Source organism: Geotrypetes seraphini, chromosome 2 (genome assembly GCF_902459505.1).
Source record: "Geotrypetes seraphini chromosome 2, aGeoSer1.1, whole genome shotgun sequence".
Lineage (NCBI taxonomy): Eukaryota > Metazoa > Chordata > Amphibia > Gymnophiona > Dermophiidae > Geotrypetes > Geotrypetes seraphini.
Window position 1 is genome coordinate 349,432,383 of NC_047085.1, and position 20,087 is coordinate 349,452,469.

Below are 20,087 nucleotides of genomic sequence, written 5' to 3' on the forward strand. Positions count from 1 at the left end.
TTTTAAAAACATTTCCATTAATTTATTTACCACAGAAGTCAGACTTACTGGTCTGTCCTTCCCTACTTCTTCTTTGCTTCCACTTTTGTGGAGAGGGACCACATTTGCCCTTCTCCAATCCTCCAGTACCACTCCTGACTAGAGAAACACTGAAAAGGTCAGCCAGCAGAGCTGCCAGAACTTCCCTAAGTTCCCTCTGTACCCTTGGATATACTCTATCCAACCCTATTGCTTTATATTCCTTTAATTTAGCGAGCTCCTCATGAACAGAATCATCTGAAAATCTGTGAGGATCTACCACACCTCCAGCACAATTTGCTTTTGGTTTCTGAGGCCCCCATTCCTGGTGCTTTAGCTGTGAACACAGAACAGAAATTTATTTATTTATTCAATTTTCTATACTGTTCTCCCAAGGGAGCTCAGAACGGTTTACATGAATTTATATATTTGTTAAGCACTTCAACCTTTATCAGCTTCTACATATTCCTCACCTTCATCTTTGAATCTCACAGTGCCACTTTTGCTCTTCCCCCTGTTTTACTGTCTGCTATTTTTTCTTCCATTTGCATCTTTGCTATCCTGACTACTCAAGCCATCCTTTTTAACTTTTCTAGATATTTTTGCCTGTTTTCTTCTTTCTGCGATCTTTTGTAGTTTATGAAAACTAATCTTTTTCCTTACCTTCTCAGCTATTACTTTTGAGTACCAAAGAGGCTTTCTTTTCCTCTTACTTTTACTTACTTTTTTAATAAAATGGTTTGTTGACCTTACAATAGCTCCTTGCAGTTTTACCCAAAACTTTCCTCCTACTTCCAGATATTCCCATCAAGACAATTCCTTGACATAATCCCCTATCTGAACAAAGTATTTTTGTACCCCTTGCCAGTCAAGTTTTCAAGATATCCACAATGAATATGCATTAAAGACATTTGCATATAATGGAGGCAGTGTGTGCAAATCAAGTTTATGTAAAGTCAATGTGGATATCCTGAAAATCTGACTGGCAAGGGGTACTCCAGGACCGAGTTGAGAAATACTGAAGTGATAGACAGAGTTTGAAAAATGCCTGTGAAACCACCACCTTAAACGACAACACTGAATCCAAAATTACCCCTAAATATTTACATTGATGCATAACAGAGATAACAGCACTATCTAGCACTGTTTTCTGTGGGAAACAGCTGCTGCTGTCTATCATGACCCAAATATGAGACTTCCGTCTTTGCCACATTGTTTCATCTGAATCCCTTGCAAATCCTGCAAAGCATCGTCAATTGACTTGTTAACTGGATCAGAAACTGGATGTCAGCTGCATATACATGGAAACTAACACCATTATGCGACTCCTTACAAAGAGCTAACAAATAATTGTTAAATAGAACAGTAGACGATGCCAAGCCTTGGGGGATTCCACAAGTAACTTCAAACCAGCTAGACTTCTCTTGACCTATCTCCACACAAAACATCCGATTTTCCAAAAAGGACTTAAATCAGTCCTAACACTTTTCCTCCAATACTCAAATCACTCAACCTGTTTAACAAACTTTGACGATTGACTATATCAAACGCGGAGGAGGAAACGTCCAACAAGATCATAAAGAAGCATTCACCTTGATCCAAACTCCTCCGTACATCATCAAGCAATGAATGCAGTAGCAATTCCATAGAATATTTTGATTAGAGAATGACACGGTGGTTGTTACCCGTGGCTAGCCGCGAGTAGCCGCGGGTAACCCTTCGAAACGGAGAAAGAAAAATAGTAGTCGCTGTGAGGATGGGGACAAGGCCATTCACCGCCCCGTGGAGTGGTGAATGGTCTTGTCTCCGCAGTGAGGCATCAAGGATCGTGCGGTCCAGCAGCCCCCACCCGCCCGATTGCAGCGTTTAGCCAGCTCCCTCCTCCACCTCACCTTGTATGCCGAGTTTGCCAGCTTTCTTTTTCCCGAGATGCACGCGTTCAAAAAGCCACACACGCACGGCTGCGCGAGTTGATCAATCTTCTCCTCTGACGCAACCGGAAACAGGAAGTTGCAGGAGAGGAGAAGATTGATCAACTGCGCGTCTTTTTGAGGGCGGCCGGGTGGGAGCTGCTGGACCGCCCCGCTCACACTAGGAAGGAGGGAGTTGAAAGGGAAAAAGATTCTGGGCCAAGGGGATGAAGAGGGAAAGAAAGAAACCCACAGCAGGAAAGAAAGGGGAGGACAGGCAGGTGAGCCAGATGCTGGAAGCAGGGGGGGGGGAAAGAAAGAGGGAGAGAAGCTAGATGGGGTTGAAAAGAAGAGACACACTGGTATGGAAGAGGAAGATAGGGGAAATCTGGACACAGGAAGGTAACAGAAAGAGGGGAAATTATGTGCATGGGGCATAGGGAAGAGACATAGAGGGGACATACCATCCCCATGGCATATGGACACGGGGGGGGGGGGCAATGCTAGATACATAGGGGAGATATTAGAAATGGGGAAAATAGGAACACAGAAGCGAGATGGTTTGTGGGGATGGGACAGAGACCAAGCTCGCAGACTCCAGCGGCTTGCACAAATTACATTGTAATGTGCCACGAAAATAAGAGGGAGAGGGAGGTAGATAGATAAGCCACGCGAGAGGAGCTGGTGGTAGAAAGGAACAGATGGTGAAGGAGGGAGGGAAGGGTGGTGGTAGAAAGGAACAGAACAGAGATTGAAAGAGGGTAGAGAGGAACAGACCCCAAAGGGAAATGTGGAAGACAGAGTGGGGAGAAGACGCTGGAAGGGAAGAAGACAGATGCCAGACTATGGGGGAGCGGAGGGAAGAAGATGGGTGCTAGACCAATTGGGGAGGGGGGGTGAAGGGAGAGGCACAGTAACAGCAAATGGAAGACGCAGAGAGAAGACACACAGTGGATGGAAGGAATTGAATGAGAAGATATGGAAAGCAGAAACCAGACAACAAAGGTAGAAAAAAAAATTATATTTATTTATTTATTTTTTGCTTTAGGATAAAGTAGTATATTAGTTGTGTTGATAAAAATTTATAAACAAAGCCCTGCCAGCTGAACATCTCTTTCTCTAGTACAGCAGCCAGAACTTTGATTTATAAGAAAGGAATAAGCTAAATATTGCAGTACTAAGGCTTATATGGATGCTGCTGGGATGGTGACGGGGCGGTGAATGGTTTGGCAGTGACGGTGACGGGGTGGTGAAGGGAATGGCGGTGACGGGGCGGTGAAGGGGACGGTGGCCCGGGGACGGGGCAGTGACGGGGACAGATTTTTCCCCCGTATCATTCTCTAATTTTGATCTAAAACCAAACTGGTAGCTATTCAAAATGTTAAGTGTTTCCAAAAACTCTTAACTGTTCCAAGACTACCTTTTCTAATACCTTAGTCAAGAAGTTTAGCGACAAAATAGGATGAAAATGGTCTACCATTGATCCATTCATATGATCTTTTTTAACAAAGTCGCACAATTGCTGGGAAGGAACACAGTTAGTATTCAAAGACTTCATAACTATCTGTAGCATGGATGGTGTTAAGACGTCATCGAAGCAAGCACACCGATCAGATAAGGATCAAAAGTTCCTGAAATTTTAAAAAGCCCAAGAAGAACAGTATAGAAAGGACTTACCGGGCAAAACTGAAAGAAGCCAAGAGGAAAGAGTTTGACAAAAGAGCAGGCAGAAGAACAAATGGCTAAAAATGTGAAAAAGGGAGACAAAAATTTTTTCTGATATCGGTGAAAGGAGAAAGATGAAAAATGGAATTGCTAAACTAAAAGATGCTAGGAACTGCTATGCGGACAGTGATGAAGAAAAAGCAAACGTGTTAAACAAATACTTCTGCTCTGTGTTCACGGAAGAAAAACCTGGAGAAGGACTGAGATTGTCTGACAAAGTTACACTTGAAAATGGAGTAGATTCTGCGCCGTTCATGGAGAAAAATGTTTATGAACAACTTGAAAAACTGAAGGTGGACAAAGCGATGGAACCGAACAGGATCCATCCCAGGATAGTGAGAGAGCTCAGAGAGGTTCTGGCGGGTTCTATTAAAGACTTGTTAAACAAATCTCAGCAGACGGGAGTGGTTCCTGGGGACTGGAGAAGAGCAGATATGGTCCCTGTTCACAAAAGTGGTCACAGAGATGAAGTGGGAAACTACAGGCCGGTAAGCCTCACTTCAGTTGTTGGAAGAAAGAATAGTGAACTTCCTAGAATCTAATGGGTTACAGGATCTGAGGCAACATGGCTTTACTAAAAGTAAATTGTGCCAAATGAACCTGATTGAATTTTTTGATTGGGTGACCAGAGAACTGGATCGAGGACATATGCTAGATGTAATTTACTTAGATTTCAGCAAAGCCTTTGACACGGTTCCTCATAGGAGGCTGTTGAACAAACTTGAAGGGCTGAAGTTAGGACCCAAAGTGGAGAACTGGATTAGAAACTGGTTGACGGACAGATGCCAGAGGGTGGTGGGTAATGGAAGTCGCTTGGAGGAAGGAAAGGTGAGTAGTGGAGTCCCTCAGGGTTCGGTGCTGGGGTCGGTCCTGTTCATTATGTTTGTGAGTGACATTGCTGAAGGGTTAGAAGGAAAAGTTTGCCTTTTTGCGGATGATACCAAGATTTGTAACAGAGTAGACACCAAAGAAGGAGTAGAAAACATGAAAAAGGATCTTCAAAAGTTAGTGGAATGGTCTAAAATCTGGCAACTAAAATTCAATGCAAAGAAATGCAGAGTAATGCATTTAGGGATTAATAATTGGAAGGAGCCATATATGCTGGGAGGGGAGAGGCTGATATGCACGGATGGGGAGAGGGACCTTGGGATGATAGTGACTGAAGATCTAAAGGCGAAAAAACAGTGTGACAAGGCAGTGGCTGCTGCCAGAAGAATGCTGGGCTGTATAAAGAGAGGCGTAACCAGTAGAAGAACGAAGTTGTTGATGCCCCTGTTAAGGTCCGGCATTTGTAAAGAGGTAGGTCAGTGGTGAGGCCCCATTTGGAGTATTGTGTTCAGTTTTGGAGACTGTATCTGGCGAAGGACACAAAAAGGCTTGAAGTGGTCCAGAGGAGGGCAACAAAAATGATAGGAGGTTTGCGCCAAAAGATGTATGAGGAGAGACTGGAAGCCCTGAATATGTATACCTTAGAGGAAAGGAGGGAGAGGGGAAATATGATTCAGACGTTCAAATACTTGAAAGGTATTAACATAGAACAAAATCTTCTCCAGAGAAAGGAAAATGGTAAAACCAGAGGACATAATTTAAGGTTGAGGGGTGGGAGACTCAATAGCAATGTATGGAAATTCTTCTTTACGGAGAGGGTGGTGGATGCCTGGAATGCGCTCCCGAGAGAGGTGGTGAAGAGGAAAACGGTGACGGAGTTCAAAAAGCGTGGGATGAACATAGAGGGCCCCTCTTTCGCCACAATAAGCTTCTTCAGGGGAATGAGCGAAAGCGTTACGCAGGTAACCCACCAAAATAGGGAGCAAAAAAAATAGTAGTCGCTATGGGGACTAGGCCATTCACCATCCCGTAGAGCGGTGAATGGTCTTGTCTCTGCAGTGAAGGGAACACGTGAGGTCATGGATCGCGCGGTCCAGCAGCCCCCTTCTGCCCGATCACTGCGTCCTGCCATCTCCCTCTCTAACTCACCTTATGTGCTGAATTTAATTTTTCTTCTTCCAGTGGCACACTATCAACAAGTAGCATGTTGCTGCTTCAGTTGAATCTTCTCCTCTGACGCAACCAGAAATAGGAAGTTGTGTCGGAGGAGAAGATTCAACTGAAGCAGCCGAACGCGTGACTTGTTGAAAGCATGCCACTGGGAGAAGAAAAACTAAATTCACCACATAAGGTGAGGGGGAGGGAGGGAGATGATGGGACGCGGTGATCAGGCGGGAGGGGGCTGCTGCTGCTGCTGCACTGCACGATCCATGACCGCGCATGTTCCCACAAAGTGGTTTTTTTTTTGTTTTTTTTTTTAATTCAATTTTTCTATACCGTTCTCCCAGGGGAGCTCAGAACGGTTTACATGCATTTAGTAGGAAGGAGGGAGTGAAAGGGAAAGAGATGCTGGGCCAAGGGGATGAAGAGGAAGACAAATATTGAACCCACAGCTGGAAAGAGAAAGGGGAGAAGGACAGTCAGGTGAGCCAGATGCTGGAAGCGGGGGGAGAAAGAGGGAAAGAAGCTAGATGAGGTTGGAGAGGAAGAGAGGGAAAATCTGGACACAGGAAGGTAACAGAAACAGAGGGGATGTTATGTGCATGTGGGCATAGGGACAGAGACATAAAGGGGGGTTACATGGGGATGGCATATGGATATGTTGGGGGGGGCAATGCCAGACACAGGAGGAAATATACAGATACAGAGGCGAGATATTAGAAATGGGGAAAATAGGAACACAGAAGGGAGATGGTTTGTGTGGATGGGACAGGGATCGAGCTGACAGGGACTGAGCTTGTGGGCAGGGACGGGGACTGAGCTCGCGGGGATAAGAACATAAGAATTGCCGCTGCTGGGTCAGACCAGTGGTCCATCCTGCCCAGCAGTTCGCTCAAGCAGCAGCCCCCAGATCAAAGACCAGTGCTCCAGTGAGTCCAGCCTCACCTGCATACGTCCCAGTTTAGCAGGAACTTGTCCAACCTAGTCTTGAAACCCTGGAGGGTGTTTTCCCCTACAACAGACTCCGGAAGAGCGTTCCAGCTCTCCACCACTCTTTGGGTAAAGAAGAACGTCCTTACGTTTGTACGGAATTTATCCCTTATCAACTTTCAGAGTGCCCTCTGATTCTCCCTACCTTGGAGAGTGTGAACAGTCTGTCTTTATCTACTATTCCCTTCAGTATTTTGAATGTTTCATGTCTCCTCTCAGTCTCCTCTTTTCAAGGGAGAAGAGGCCCAGTTTCTCTAATCTCTCACTGTATGGCAACTCCTACAGCCCCTTAACCATTTTAGTCACTCTTATCTGGACCCTTTCGAGTAGTACTGTGTCCTTCATGTATGGTGACCAGTGCTGGACGCTGTTTTTTTCAGGCTATCCAGACTCTATATCATGACCCAATAGCTTCTGTCCTAGTGACTAGTCAGGTCACCCCTACCTTTCCTATACAGCCAGGGCTGCTCCCTCTCACCTTTTGCTTTTCCTACTATTCTTAGGACCCTTACTTTGCACTATACTGAAGGATGGTAATGTGCGAGGTGTAATCGTGGTGGGACAGCAAGTGAAACTCTTGGTTTTCACTGATGACATACTATTAATCTTATCTAATTTACAGCCCTCTCTAGCAGCTTTATTGAGGCTTGTCGATGAGTTTGGATTTTGCTCAGGATGTAGGCTCTATAACCATAAATCTGTGGTTCTTAACCAGAGCCAGGTATTCCTGCTGTGTGGGGCAGAGGGAGCAATAAAATATTTAGGTGTTTTAGTGCTTTGTGACTTATCCCAATTGTACTCCTTTAACATCACTGTATGCCTACGCTTCATGGAACAGAAACTGTTGGTGTGGAGGGCTTATCCCTTCTTTTTCCTGGGCAAAACCCTACAGGTTGTATCACTTTCAAATGCTACTTTTAACACTTAAGCCTCGAACCTATAGAAGTATAATACAGGCCTTAAGTTCTTGTGGAATGGCAAGAAACCTAGATTGGTATATAAGGTAGTCACTTCCCGAGAGATAAAGGGGGCTGGGGCTCTTAAATATTCAATTATTTAATGTGGTGTGTCAACTCCGCCACATTAATGATTGGTTCAGGGATCTCCCTACATTCTCCTTCACCTTCCAGAGAGCCTTACTGTACCCATACCATTTCAGTGCTATATTCCACGCATCTCGGAAACACTTTTGTCCACTTCTACAGGTCGTTCCTATTTATTCCGCCACGCAATTGGCTTGGTGGTGGCTGTGTTCTTTATTAAAGGTTCTCTCCAATTCCACACCCTTGTTGCCAATTGGGGGCAATCTGGAGTTTGAACTGGGTAGAACTTCTCAAACATTTCAACATTGTAGGGCCCGGGGCATTTGTTCTCTCTACCATGTTCTTACTGAAGAGGGAGCACCCCCCAACCTTTTTTAGTTTTACAAACAAGAGTTTTTGTTACCTACTCAGGACTTATACGCTTATTGGCAGTTGCGTCACTATATACTTTCCTTGCCCTCCTCAACATTGATCTCCGAATCTCATGAACAACTGAAAGAGACCCTCTTTTTAGATGTACAAAATACTATCAAGTTTCAAGTTTATTTAGGACTTGATATACCGCTTTTATAAACAAAGCAGTTGCAAATTTATACAAAGTAAAAAAGTATTAAAAAAATATAAAATAGAGGGAACAAATTTGCAATTACAGTACAGGTATAACATGATATATATGGGCAGATGGGGAGGATACATTGCTTAAAATAAAAGAAAGGAGAGGCAAAATACAAAAGGAGTAAAGGGAATCTTTAAGGCCTGATGTCTGAGGTTTTTTTTTTAATAAGGAAAAGAAATGTTTTGGGATTAGATTTAAAGTTGAGATTCTTTTCTTGTTTCAGGGTCAGTGGTAGGACATTCCATAATGTGGGTGCGGTTACTGTAAAGTTTGTTTTACATGTTGTATCATAACTGACGAACTGAAGGAACTGCAAGGAGAGATTGTTGAGAAGAACGTAGTGCCCTATGTGAATCGTAAGGGATCAGCAATCTGTGTATGAATGAGGGAATATGATTAGATTGGACTTTGAAAGCAAGAAGTAGTATTTTAAAAGTAATCCTTTGGGTAAATAGGTAACCAGTGAACTTTTCTGAGGAGAGGAGTAACATGTTCGAATTTCTTAACGTTAAAGATGATTTTTATGTCAGTGTTTTGAATGACTTGTAATCTCCTGATCTCTTTTTGAGTAATGCCCTGGTAAAGTGAATTACAGTAATCTAAAGTTGAAATTACTAATGAATGGATAAGGATGTTGATCGAATTGGAATTGAGTAATGACCTAAAGGATCTAATTATTTTTAGTTTAAAGAAACATTTTTGTACCGCTGAACTGATCTAAGATTTAAAGGATAATGTGTTATCAAGGATCAATCCTAGAATTTTAATGTTTGGTACAAAATGAATTTGGATTAAAGAGATACTTATTGGGGATGTGAGGGTTTCATTTTGATCCTGCGAGAAAAGCATACATTTGGTTTTTGTTATATTGAGGGAAAGAAGATTTTGGCAGAGCCAGTCATACACAAGATGTAATTTTTGATTAATATCCATGATTTCAGCTTGATTATGGCTCTGAACTGGATGGACTAGTTGAATATCATCCGCATAGGCATAAACGGTGAATCCAACAGATTGGGCGATGGTTAACAGGGTACAAGAAACAGGTTAAATAACACAGGCGAGAGAATGGATCCTTGTGGAACCCCTGAGTATTGAAAATTTGGCTTTGAGGAAGAGTTTTGAAAATGAACTTGATATTGTCTGTCAGAAAAGTATGAAACAAACTATTTAAGATTGACTAGAAATTCTTTGTGTTTTGAGACGATTTAGGGAGGATTGTATGATCAATTGTGTCGAAGGCTGCCTTTAAATCTAGTGAAATCAAAGAGAATCGATTTTCTTTGATCCAAATAGACAGATGCTGTACCATGCAACAACAAAACAATACAAAAATCATTCGCAGTCATGAGAAACTTAAGGCAAGTTTGAAAATTCTTCGACAGAACACAATTCCAGCTCTTGGTCCAGTCCCTAGTCCTAGGTCTTCTAGACTACTGCAACATACTCTATCTCCCATGCCCCACAACCATGATAAAACAACTACAAACAGTTCAAAACACAGTGTTAAGATTTATCTATTCACTGAGGAAATACGACCACATCACAGCAGCATACCTCGATTCACACTGGCTCCCAATACAAGCAAGAGTACAATTCAAATTCTATTGCCTACTATTTAAAACCATAAACGGAGATAGCCTAGCCTATCTAAACAACCGCCTAATCCAAACTCCCCCACCAGACACAGGAGAACTCACAAACCATACATGCATCCCCCAATCAGAGACGTCAAAAGAAAAAAACTGTACGATGGCCTTCTAGCCACACAAGCAGCAAAACTAGACTACCAACTCTCCAATTTACTGACAATGACTCCAGACTACAAATCATTCAGAAAAGAAATAAAAAATATCCTATTCAAGACATCCTTGAAGACAAACTAACACCGCAAGACTCATCCCAATTTTCTGAAGCAACTCGCTCTACTCTTCAATTCCTCTGGAAATGGCTAGATAACTTTTTTTGTAATCCGCCTTGAGCCACAAGAAATCACTAATGTAATGATTGTTGTGACTAAACCTAAAAGGGATAGCTCTGAGTAATGTGGTCTAAAACCTGTTTGGTTAGGATGCGTTACATTTGTTTGCTCTAGGAATGGTGTTAATTGATTAAAAACAATCTTTTCTGTTAGTTGTTTGAGATAAGCTTTCCAAGCAGGGAAGCGCAGGGCTGGATGCCCTCCTTCAGCCCTGGCTCTCCAATCTATTTCTCTCTGTATTTCCTCCATGGTTCATGGTAGGTGGGATCATCCACAGAATAGCGAACCATCGGACTAGTGATCTGGTAGCTCTGGTCTGGCCTCACCGGCCTTGGTATGCAGACCTGGTGTGTCTCCACAGAGGCAGATCTCTCAAGCTTGTTAGGGCCCAGTTTCCATAGCAAATCCAAAGCGCTTTGATCTTACAGCATAGGTCTAGAGTGCATGGTCCTGATTTGAAAGGGGTTACTCAGAGGTTGTTGTCAAGACTCTCCTTAAAGTGATGAAGCTTGCGGTTTATGGAAAGACATAAGAACATAAGATTCGCCACTACTGGGTCAGACCAGTGGTCCATCGTGCCCAGCAGTCCGCTCACGTGGCGACCCTTAGGTCAAAGACCAGTGCCCTATTTGAGTCTAGTCTTACCTGCGTATGTTCTTTTCCAGTGACTTGGCATCATACCCGAAGAAAGGCTATTACTGATCATGGATTGAATGAAAGGGCCAAAAAAGGAGAAGTATTTTTTTTATTAGGAAGGGTGGTAAAGAATGTCCTAAGATTCCTGAGTTATTGTTGGAGTGCATTGTTTTTTTTCTATTTCAAGCAAAGATGGTATATTAAAGTTGGAGAATGTACTGAAAGAGATGGAATGGGAGTTATCTAATGGTGTGATAGGGGGGATACAGAATTAGTAGTGATTATGGTGTTACGTATGGTAGTGATTTTATTTGAGAAGTAGTTTGCCAAATCCTGTGATGAAAGACTAGTGGAGGACAGTAATGAGTTATTGTTTCCTTTTGCAGTAAGTGATTTCACTATGGTATACAAGACTGAAGGCTGCAGTAATTTTTTTGTTATAGTATATGTTTTTGTTTTCCTGAATTTGCTTTTTAAAGAGAGTGGCTTTGTTTGTGTAATGGCTGAGTAAACTAGGGATGTGATGATGGTGCCAGTGTCTTTCGAGAGCACGAACCTGGTGTCTCAATAGAACTAGTTCTGGCGTGAACCAGGGCTCTTTCTTGAATATTTTAGAAGAAGAATTTTGATGTTGATGTTGAATGGGGGCTAAGTCATCTAAGAGTTTTTGAGTTGCCTTTATCCATGTATCTATCTGTGTGTCTATTGATAGTGTTTGAAACTTTGTAATGTCAAGATCAAAAGAATCTACTATGGACTATTTCTTCATAAGTCTGCTGGAATTATTACCAGACTAACTATATGCATCTCAATACACAATGGTCTGCGGACTTAGGCCTGACTATATCGGTTGATGCCCGCAAACGTTACATCCACATGATGTCTCACACCTATCCGTTCCACTCTGGGAAATCAGCTATAAGCTGGTTATGAGATACATTTTGCCCAGTTGAGCTCAGCGCATGACCCTTCATTTGGATTTGAAGTGTCTGAAATGTGGTAACTCTAATGCTACTCTTGGTCATATGTTTTATCTATGCATAGCTGTCCAGTGTTTTTGGAAGAGGATCTTGCAACATATCTCTGTCCTGTGACGGATATGCTGTTCATTAACATCCATGTTAATTTTTTCACAATGTTCAATAGTTGCCTCAGCGCCCAAGGGTAGGTGAGACTTTCTTCAGGTGTTTCTTCTTTTGAGCATCAAGACTATATTGCTGCTTTGGCTAACTCCAGAGACTCCCACTTCATCACAGTGGAGGGCACTCCTTATACAGCATTTACAGCTGGAATGGCGGAGAACGTCCAATTTAGATGCTCCTAGAGGAAGACGGCTACAGTTCACTTGGAACCATTTTGGAACTCATTAACTGCCCGAAGTAGATTACTCAACTTATGACCAGTTTGTACTGTCCTGTCTCTTCTTTTAGAGCAAGCCTGAACATTCTTTTGGATATCATGGGTAGGGAGGGGGATGGGAGAAAAAAAGCGATTGTACTTTTCTCATACAGTGTGGTTATATTTTGATTGCATGACTTCCATATATAGTTATCTGCATTGCCTTCAATAAAATACATTAAAAGAGGTGATAGGCTCAAGAGTAATCCAAGGAAATACTTTTTTATAGATAGGGTGGTAGATGCATAGAATATGATTCTCGGTAGAGGTGGTGAAGACAGACTGTCTGAATTCAAGAAAGCATGGGACAGGCCACTTTTTTGAGGCTGCTTTTAACTCGTACCCATTTTATTGTTCCCTCTGTGAGAACTCCCTAACCCTTATTTGTTCTGTTTGTCTAATTAGATTATAGGCTGTTCTGAGCAGGGATTGTCTTGCACGTTTAATGTACAACACTACATGTGTCTAGCAGCGCTATGGAAATTAGTAGTAGAAACAGAGCCATTTGTTTGGCTCTGAATGCATTGCTATCCTTCCTGACAAGGAAGGCAGTCTAGGTTTTTTCAGACAAAGCCACATTGGTAACTTATGTGATCAGACAAGGAGGCACCACAAGTGCTCTCCTATGCCTGGAGGCACAGATGTTGTTCTAGTGGGCAGAAGTTCACTTGCAGGCCCTCTTAGTTGCCCACATGGCAGGGGTACAGAATATCCAGACCGACTTTCTCAGCAGGCAGATTCTGGATCCAGGGGAGTGGTCTCTGTCTCAGAGAGCATTCACCCTCATCATGCAACACTGGGGAAAAAAGAATATTGATCTAATGACCACAGCCAAGAATGCAAAGCAGATTGCTTCTACAGTTGAAGAGCCAAACAGGGAAGCGCAGGGCTGGATGCCCTCCTTCAGCCCTGGCTCTCTAATTTATTTCTCTCTGTATTTCCTCCTTGGTTCATGGTGGGTGGGATCATCCACAGAATAGCGAACCATCAGACTAGTGATCTGGTAGCTCTGGTCTGGCCTCGCCGGCCTTGGTATGCAAATCTGGTGTGTCTCCACAGAGGCAGATCTCTCAAGCTGCTGGTTCACTCGGGGCTCCTCAGTCAGGGCCCAGTTCCCATGGTAAATCCAAAGTGCTTTGATTTTACAGCATGGGTCTTGAGTGCATGGTCCTGATTTGGAAGGGGTTACTCAGAGGTTGTCGTTACGACTCTCCTTAAAGTGATGAAGCCTGTGGTTTATGGAAAGACATAAGAACATAAGATTTGCCACTACTGGGTCAGACCAGAGGTCCATCGTGCCCAGCAGTCTGCTCATGCAGTGGCCCTTAGGTCAAAGACCAGTGCCCTATTTGAGTCTAGCCTTACCTGCGTATGTTCTGTTCCAGCAGGAACTTAACCAAACTTTTCTTGAATCCCTGAAGGGTTCTTTCCCCTATAATATCCTCCGGAAGAGCATTCCAGATTTCTACCACTCTCTTGGTGAAGATCAACTTCCTTACGTTTGTACGGAATCTATTCCCTTTTAACTTTAGCGAGTGCCCTCTTGTTCTCTTCACCTTGGAGAGGTGAACAATCTCTCTTTCTCTACTAAGTCAATTCCCTTCAATATCTTGAATGTTTCGATCATGTCCCCTCTGTCTCCTCTTTTCAAGGGAGAAGAGGCCTAGTTTCTCTAGCCTCTCATATGGCAACTCCTCCAGCCCTTAACCATTTTTGTCACTCTTCTCTGAACCCTTTCAAGTAGTACTATGTCCTTTTTCATGTACGGTGACCAGTGTTGGACACAGTATTCTAGGTGGGGGCGTACCATGACCCGGTATAACAGCATGATAACCTTTTCAGATCTGTTTGTGATCCTCTTCTTAATCATTCCTAGCATTCTGTTTGCCCTCTTTGCCGCCGCCACGCATTTGCAGATGGTTTCATTGACTTGTCTACAAGTACTCCCCAAGTCTCTTTCCTGGGGGCTCTCTCTGAGTATAGCACCGGAGATCCTGTATTCGTGCATATGATTTTTGTTACCGACATCCATCACCTTGCACTTATTCATGTTGAACCTCATTTTCCATTTCGCGACCCATTCTTCAAGTGTGTTTGTCTTGTTGTAGGTCTTCGCAATCCTTCTGTGTCCTCACTACTATGAATAACTTTGTATTGTCTGCAAATTTAATCACTACACTCGTGCCAATTTCTAGGTCGTTTATAAATATGTTGAAGAGCACAGGCCCGATTGCAGCAATGAATTTGGATTTTTTCACTTGACTTCACAATATGCGATAATTGGGTGGTGGGGCAATATTCTTGGGGCTTCGGCTCCTTGTTTTTGCCTCTGTGTCTCTGTGCATTTTTTTGACTTCAAAGTGTTCCTGTTTCACCAGTGTAAAGTTTAATACACCTCTTGGAGTGATTCTATTTGATTTTAAGATGAATTCGCATGGCAATTTCATCTTTCTACATTGCCTGTGCAAACAGCCCCCTATCTCAATAGCAGCACATTTGACTAGAGGTGTAGTTGCATGCTGGGCGAACTCCCGGGCTGTGTTTTGCCTGATGAGATTTGTAGAGCAGTTACTTAGTTTACTCTCCACACTTTTACAAAGTTCTACAGAGTGGATGTGGTGTCTCATGAGGGTGAGACTTTTGCGTCTTTGGTTCTGTGGCAGGCTAATCTGTCCCTCCCTAGATGTCTGGCACTGCTTTGGTACATCAGCTAATGTATGGAATCCCATGTCTTTGCTAAAGAATGGTAAGATTAGGTTCTTACCTTGCTAATCTTTTCTTTTAGAAGACACAGGATTCCGTACGGCCCACCCTGTACGGACTTTGACTTGCCTGGTTTTGCCTCGGATGTTGCCAGTGGCCATCTTGGGACCTCTTCTCTTGTATCTAAAATTAAGCAGAGACATTACTACAGAAACATGGGGGTTCCTGTTCCCTTTCTCCTTTGGAGGGTTTTATTGCCCATACTAATTGCACTTAGCAGGTTGGTTCCTAGCAACTCATGCATAATTGTTGTTCAATATTATATTAAATTTTACATGTTTATTAATCATTCTTCCTTTATTACATGTTACAGAGCAGAATATGGTTTGTGCCGGGGAAGCTCCCTGTGCCCCTCCTTTTCCTCTGTTTCAGTGGAGTTCGATTGCTTTGGTACCAACTGAAGAGGGAGCTGTTCTCCACTGTAGAATGGGAGTAGTTCAGAGATTTAAGGTGATACTTCCCACAAGTAGCAAATCTGCAGAAGGGTAACAGTTAACGTACGGAATCCCATGTCTTCTAAAAGATAGTTTTCAATCAAATTTCAGATTTTGTGGAAAAAACTAATGTTCTTCATCCCAACCAAACTGGTTTTAGACATCACCATAATACTGAACTTTCATTGATTGGTATGACCACCTCTATTCAATACTTTTTAGATCACCACCAATCGACTTTGTTAATCTCACTTGATCTCTCTGCGGCTTTCGATACAATCGATCATCAACTTCTTCTTGACAGACTTCAATCCATTGGTGTCACAGACCAAGTTCTTTCATGGTTTATATCTTATTTAACAGACCGCACTTCTACCGTTCTCTTTAAAGACTCAACATCTAAATCATCATCAACTACTTATGGGATTCCTCAAGGGTCTATTCTTTCTCCGTTATTATTTAATATTTTTCTTGCTCCACTAATTACCTTATGTCAATCCGTGGGTTTTCAAGTTTTTGCATATGCAGATGACATCCAGCTCCTGCATCCAATAGATACCAACAAAATATCTGATATCCGAGAGATCAGTGAGAAACTTGACCAAGTTCATCATTGGTTGAATACAAACAAACTGGCGCTTAACATCAAAAAAACTAGTGTGATGCTCTTCCCATGGAAAGAAAATTTTACTCTCATTGTTCCCATTACTATAAAAAATGTCCCCCTACAAATAGTTAATAATATAAAAATCTTAGGGGTGACATTTGACACTAAATTGAATTTTCATGATCACATCAGTAATATTGTTAAAACCACCTTTTATAGATTACGTAGGATTCGATCTATTTCAAAATTCTTATGTCCAAAATCATTAAACATTCTTATTCATTCTTTAGTGATTTCTAAATTAGACTATTGTGATGCTCTTTTTAAGGGAATATCACTAAACGAACTTAAACGCCTTCAAATTATTCAAAATGTTTCCATTAAACTCGTCACTAAATCTAGAAAATTTGATCATGTTACACCTCTTCTAAAAAATGCACATTGGCTTCCAGTTATCCATCGGATAACATATAAACTTTGTTTGCTTATCTTTAAGTCTCTTTTCAATAAGACTCCAGCATTTATATAAAAACTATTAATACCATATCATCCAAGCAGAACTTAAGATCCAATGAACAAAATTTATTGACCATTCCTTCACTTAAGGTTATCAATACTAGACGACAGTTTATCTTTTCTGTAACTGCTCCACAGACTTGGAACGCCCTTCCAATTTACTTACGAAAGGAGCAGGATTTAGAAAAATTTAAAAGTAATCTAAAAACATTTCTTTTTAAAGATGCTTTTGATATTTAATTTAACAATTCTAAGGTCAGTGATTTTATCATATTATATTATGCTTTTATTTGTTTCCCTATTGTACTTTTCCTTTGTTTTGCTTTTCTTTACTGAATTGTATTTCAAATCCCTATCTTACCTTGTGTTATGAGAATGATGTATTAGTCTTCAACCCAATGTTATTATTTAAAGTTTGTATTGTATTGTCTTTCATTGAATGTATTTTAAATTGTTCATCGCTTAGAATTTGATTAAGCAATTAATCAAGAGAAATATTAAACTTGAAACTTGAAGAAAGATTAGCATGGTAAGAACCTAATCTATCGTAATTTCCATGCACAACTGTCCCTCAGGCAAATTTGAGTGACCTATATAGAATCTGGGAGAAAATGTGTAACCAGACCATTTTGTATTTTGCTTCGGGTGCAAGTACTATGAGAGCTCCACTGGTTTATAAAAGAGAATTGTTCTGTTATACACAGACTTATGCTCTGGGAATTCTAAACTGATAACTTTATCCTTTGAATGCTCACCTCTCATGCATTTATAGAAAGCAAAATTTTAAATGCAATAGTAACATGGAAAGGTAAATGTGTTTTCTCCCTGTTTTTTTAGTTTATCATGCAATTTACCTGGAAGAGATGACTGCATCAGAGGTGACACGGAAGATTGCGTTGGTATTAAATATTCCTCTGCATCAGATTAATCAGGTTTACAGACAGGGTCCTTCTGGCATTCACATCATTGTTAGTGATCAGGTAATATGTTTTTTTCCTACTTTAGATTTCTAGAAAATAAGAATAGAAAGTAAAAGGGAAAGAGCCCCTCTAAATAGGGGAGTGCTGTAATAGAAACCATTTATTCAAAGATGAGAACTGCACATTTGTGTTCCCCATACCCATCACAGCAGGTCTGCAGACACTGCCAATTAGAACTAATCTGTAAATGTAGTATGGCAGCTGTAAATAGTCTGTGGGCCAAGAACAAAAAATCGGTGTTAAATCAAATACAAACATAGGATAAGCCATGCTGAGTCAGACCCCAAGGTCCATCAAGTCCAGCATCCTGTTTGACAGTGAACAGTCTAGATCAGGAACACCTAGCAGAAGTTATTTTTCATACCTCATTTCAAGGGTTGTGTTTCCCCAACCTACTTGGCTGAAAAAATTTTGTAGACTTTTTTTTTTTTCTTTTTTTCTTTTAGGAGCTTGTCCAAACCTCCTTCAAGAGTTTGGGAAGTGCATTACAGAACAAAGTAGTATGAGTTTTCTCAGATAATGCAACGGCAGTAGTCTGTCAATCACCAGGGAGGCTCTGTGCTTGGAAGCCCAGATGCTGTTTTGATGGACAGAGGCCCATCTTCTGGTGCTCTTGGTAGCACATGTGGCAGGAGTGGACAAGTGTGCAAGTGGATTTGCTCAGCTGGAAGACCCTGGATTGTGGAGAGTGGTCAGTGTTTCAGGAAGCCTTTACCTGCTTTGTGTGATGCAACTAAAATGTGATCTGAAGGCATTGTGATCTGAAGGCAATTCAGTTCTTCAGTCAAAGCCACAAGCCAGGAAGTGAAGGCCTGGACTCCATGGTACAATCCTGGCCAAAATCAGGTCATGGCTGATATAAGGCTGACTTCTACGCAGGATTATGGCACACCAGGGACTGGTGATTCTAGTAACACTAAACTGGCTGAAGTGACTGTGGCATGTAGACCTGATCAGTCTGCAAAGGGATTAAAATGTCAAACTTCCCTGTCATCTCCGGCTGCTCACGCGGTACACCGACAGCGCACTGGACAATTGTGTCCCGACAATTCCGCTCCATCAAATGCGCGCACGGACAAGTGCATGCATGAACGGAATTGTCAGGGCACAGTGGTAAGTGTATGGGAGGGAGCTTTGTGGCAATCTTCTATAGAGCATTTTGGCAAAGTATTGCACTCCTCCCCACCAAACAAGAGCGCGAGTGTAATAGGGAGGTGTTCCCCCCATCCCCTCTCAGAGCGCAAACGGGAAAGCATAGGGCAGCAGAGGGAGTTATAAGTGGGAGTTATAAATTTAATCCCCCATACCCCCTGAACAAGAGCACCAGTGACCTCCACACACCCCCTCAGAGCGGAATTGGGAAGAAAAAGGACAGTGTGCATTTGTCCTGCGTGCAAATGTCGGGGCGGGATACCAATGTCCTGCGCGCTTTTGATGGGCCACTCCTCATGCAGGGTTCAGTTGCCCTGCAGGATCCATATGCTCTGGTCTTAACAGCATGGCTCTTATAGAAACATAGAAAGTGACGGCAGATAAGGGCCAAGGCCCATCAAGTCTGCCCACACCAATGACCCTCCCCTACCTCCCTTTGCGAAGAGATCCCACCTTTCGAAGTGTCTCAAGGAACTAAGAAATGAAATAGCTGAGACACTTCGATAAATATGCAACCTATCCTTACAAACTGGTGAGATTCCGGAGGACTGGAAAATAGCAAATGTCACGCCCATCTTCAAAAAAGGCTCAAGGGGAGACCCAGGAAACTACAGGCCGGTGAGCTTGACCTCGGTCCCAGGTAAGATGATGGAAGCGCTGATTAAAGACAGCATCTGGGAACACATCGAAAAAAATGGGCAGCTAAAGTCGAGCCAGCATGGCTTCTGCAAGGGCAGGTCATGCCTCACGACTTATTATACTTCTTTGAGGGGGTAACAAGCCAGGTGGATAAAGGGGAATCCATAGACATCATTTACCTTGACTTCCAAAAAGCCTTCGACAAGGTGCCACACGAAAGACTGCTACGGAAGCTATGGAACCACGGGGTACAAGGGGAGGTCCACCGATGGATCAAAAACTGGCTGGCGGACAGGAAACAGAGGGTTGGAGTAAAGAGCCATTACTCAGACTGGCAATGGGTCACGAGCGGAGTTCCGCAGGGGTCGGTACTGGGACCGCTCCTGTTCAATATATTTATTAACGACCTGGAGGCAGGAACAAAACTTGAGGTTATCAAATTTGCGGATGACACCAAGCTATATAGCAGGGTCAATAACATGGAGGACTGCGAAGATCTCCAAAAGGATCTGACAACACTAGAACAATGGGCCAAAAAGTGGCAAATGAGCTTCAACATAGGGAAATGCAAGGTCATGCATATAGGGAAAAAGAACCCGATGTTCACTTACAAAATGGGGGGATCACCGCTAGGGGTGAGCAACCTTGAAAGAGACCTGGGAGTAATGGTGGACACAACATTAAAGGCGT

General features: G+C 42.4%; 1 protein-coding gene across 7 annotated transcripts in view; it reads left to right on the forward strand.

The window, feature by feature from the left end:
• UBP1 (upstream binding protein 1) overlaps window positions 1–20,087 on the forward strand; it is a 262,645-nt gene that overhangs the window by 193,696 nt on the left and 48,862 nt on the right. For 6 of the 7 annotated variants that reach the window (XM_033930367.1, XM_033930368.1, XM_033930366.1 and 3 more), the window contains one exon: window positions 17,464–17,606. In XM_033930367.1, the coding sequence (XP_033786258.1) occupies window positions 17,464–17,606 (143 nt within the window). Of the gene's footprint in view, window positions 1–17,463; window positions 17,607–20,087 lie in introns of those variants that run through there. The other variant, XR_004538055.1, reaches the window with a different exon arrangement.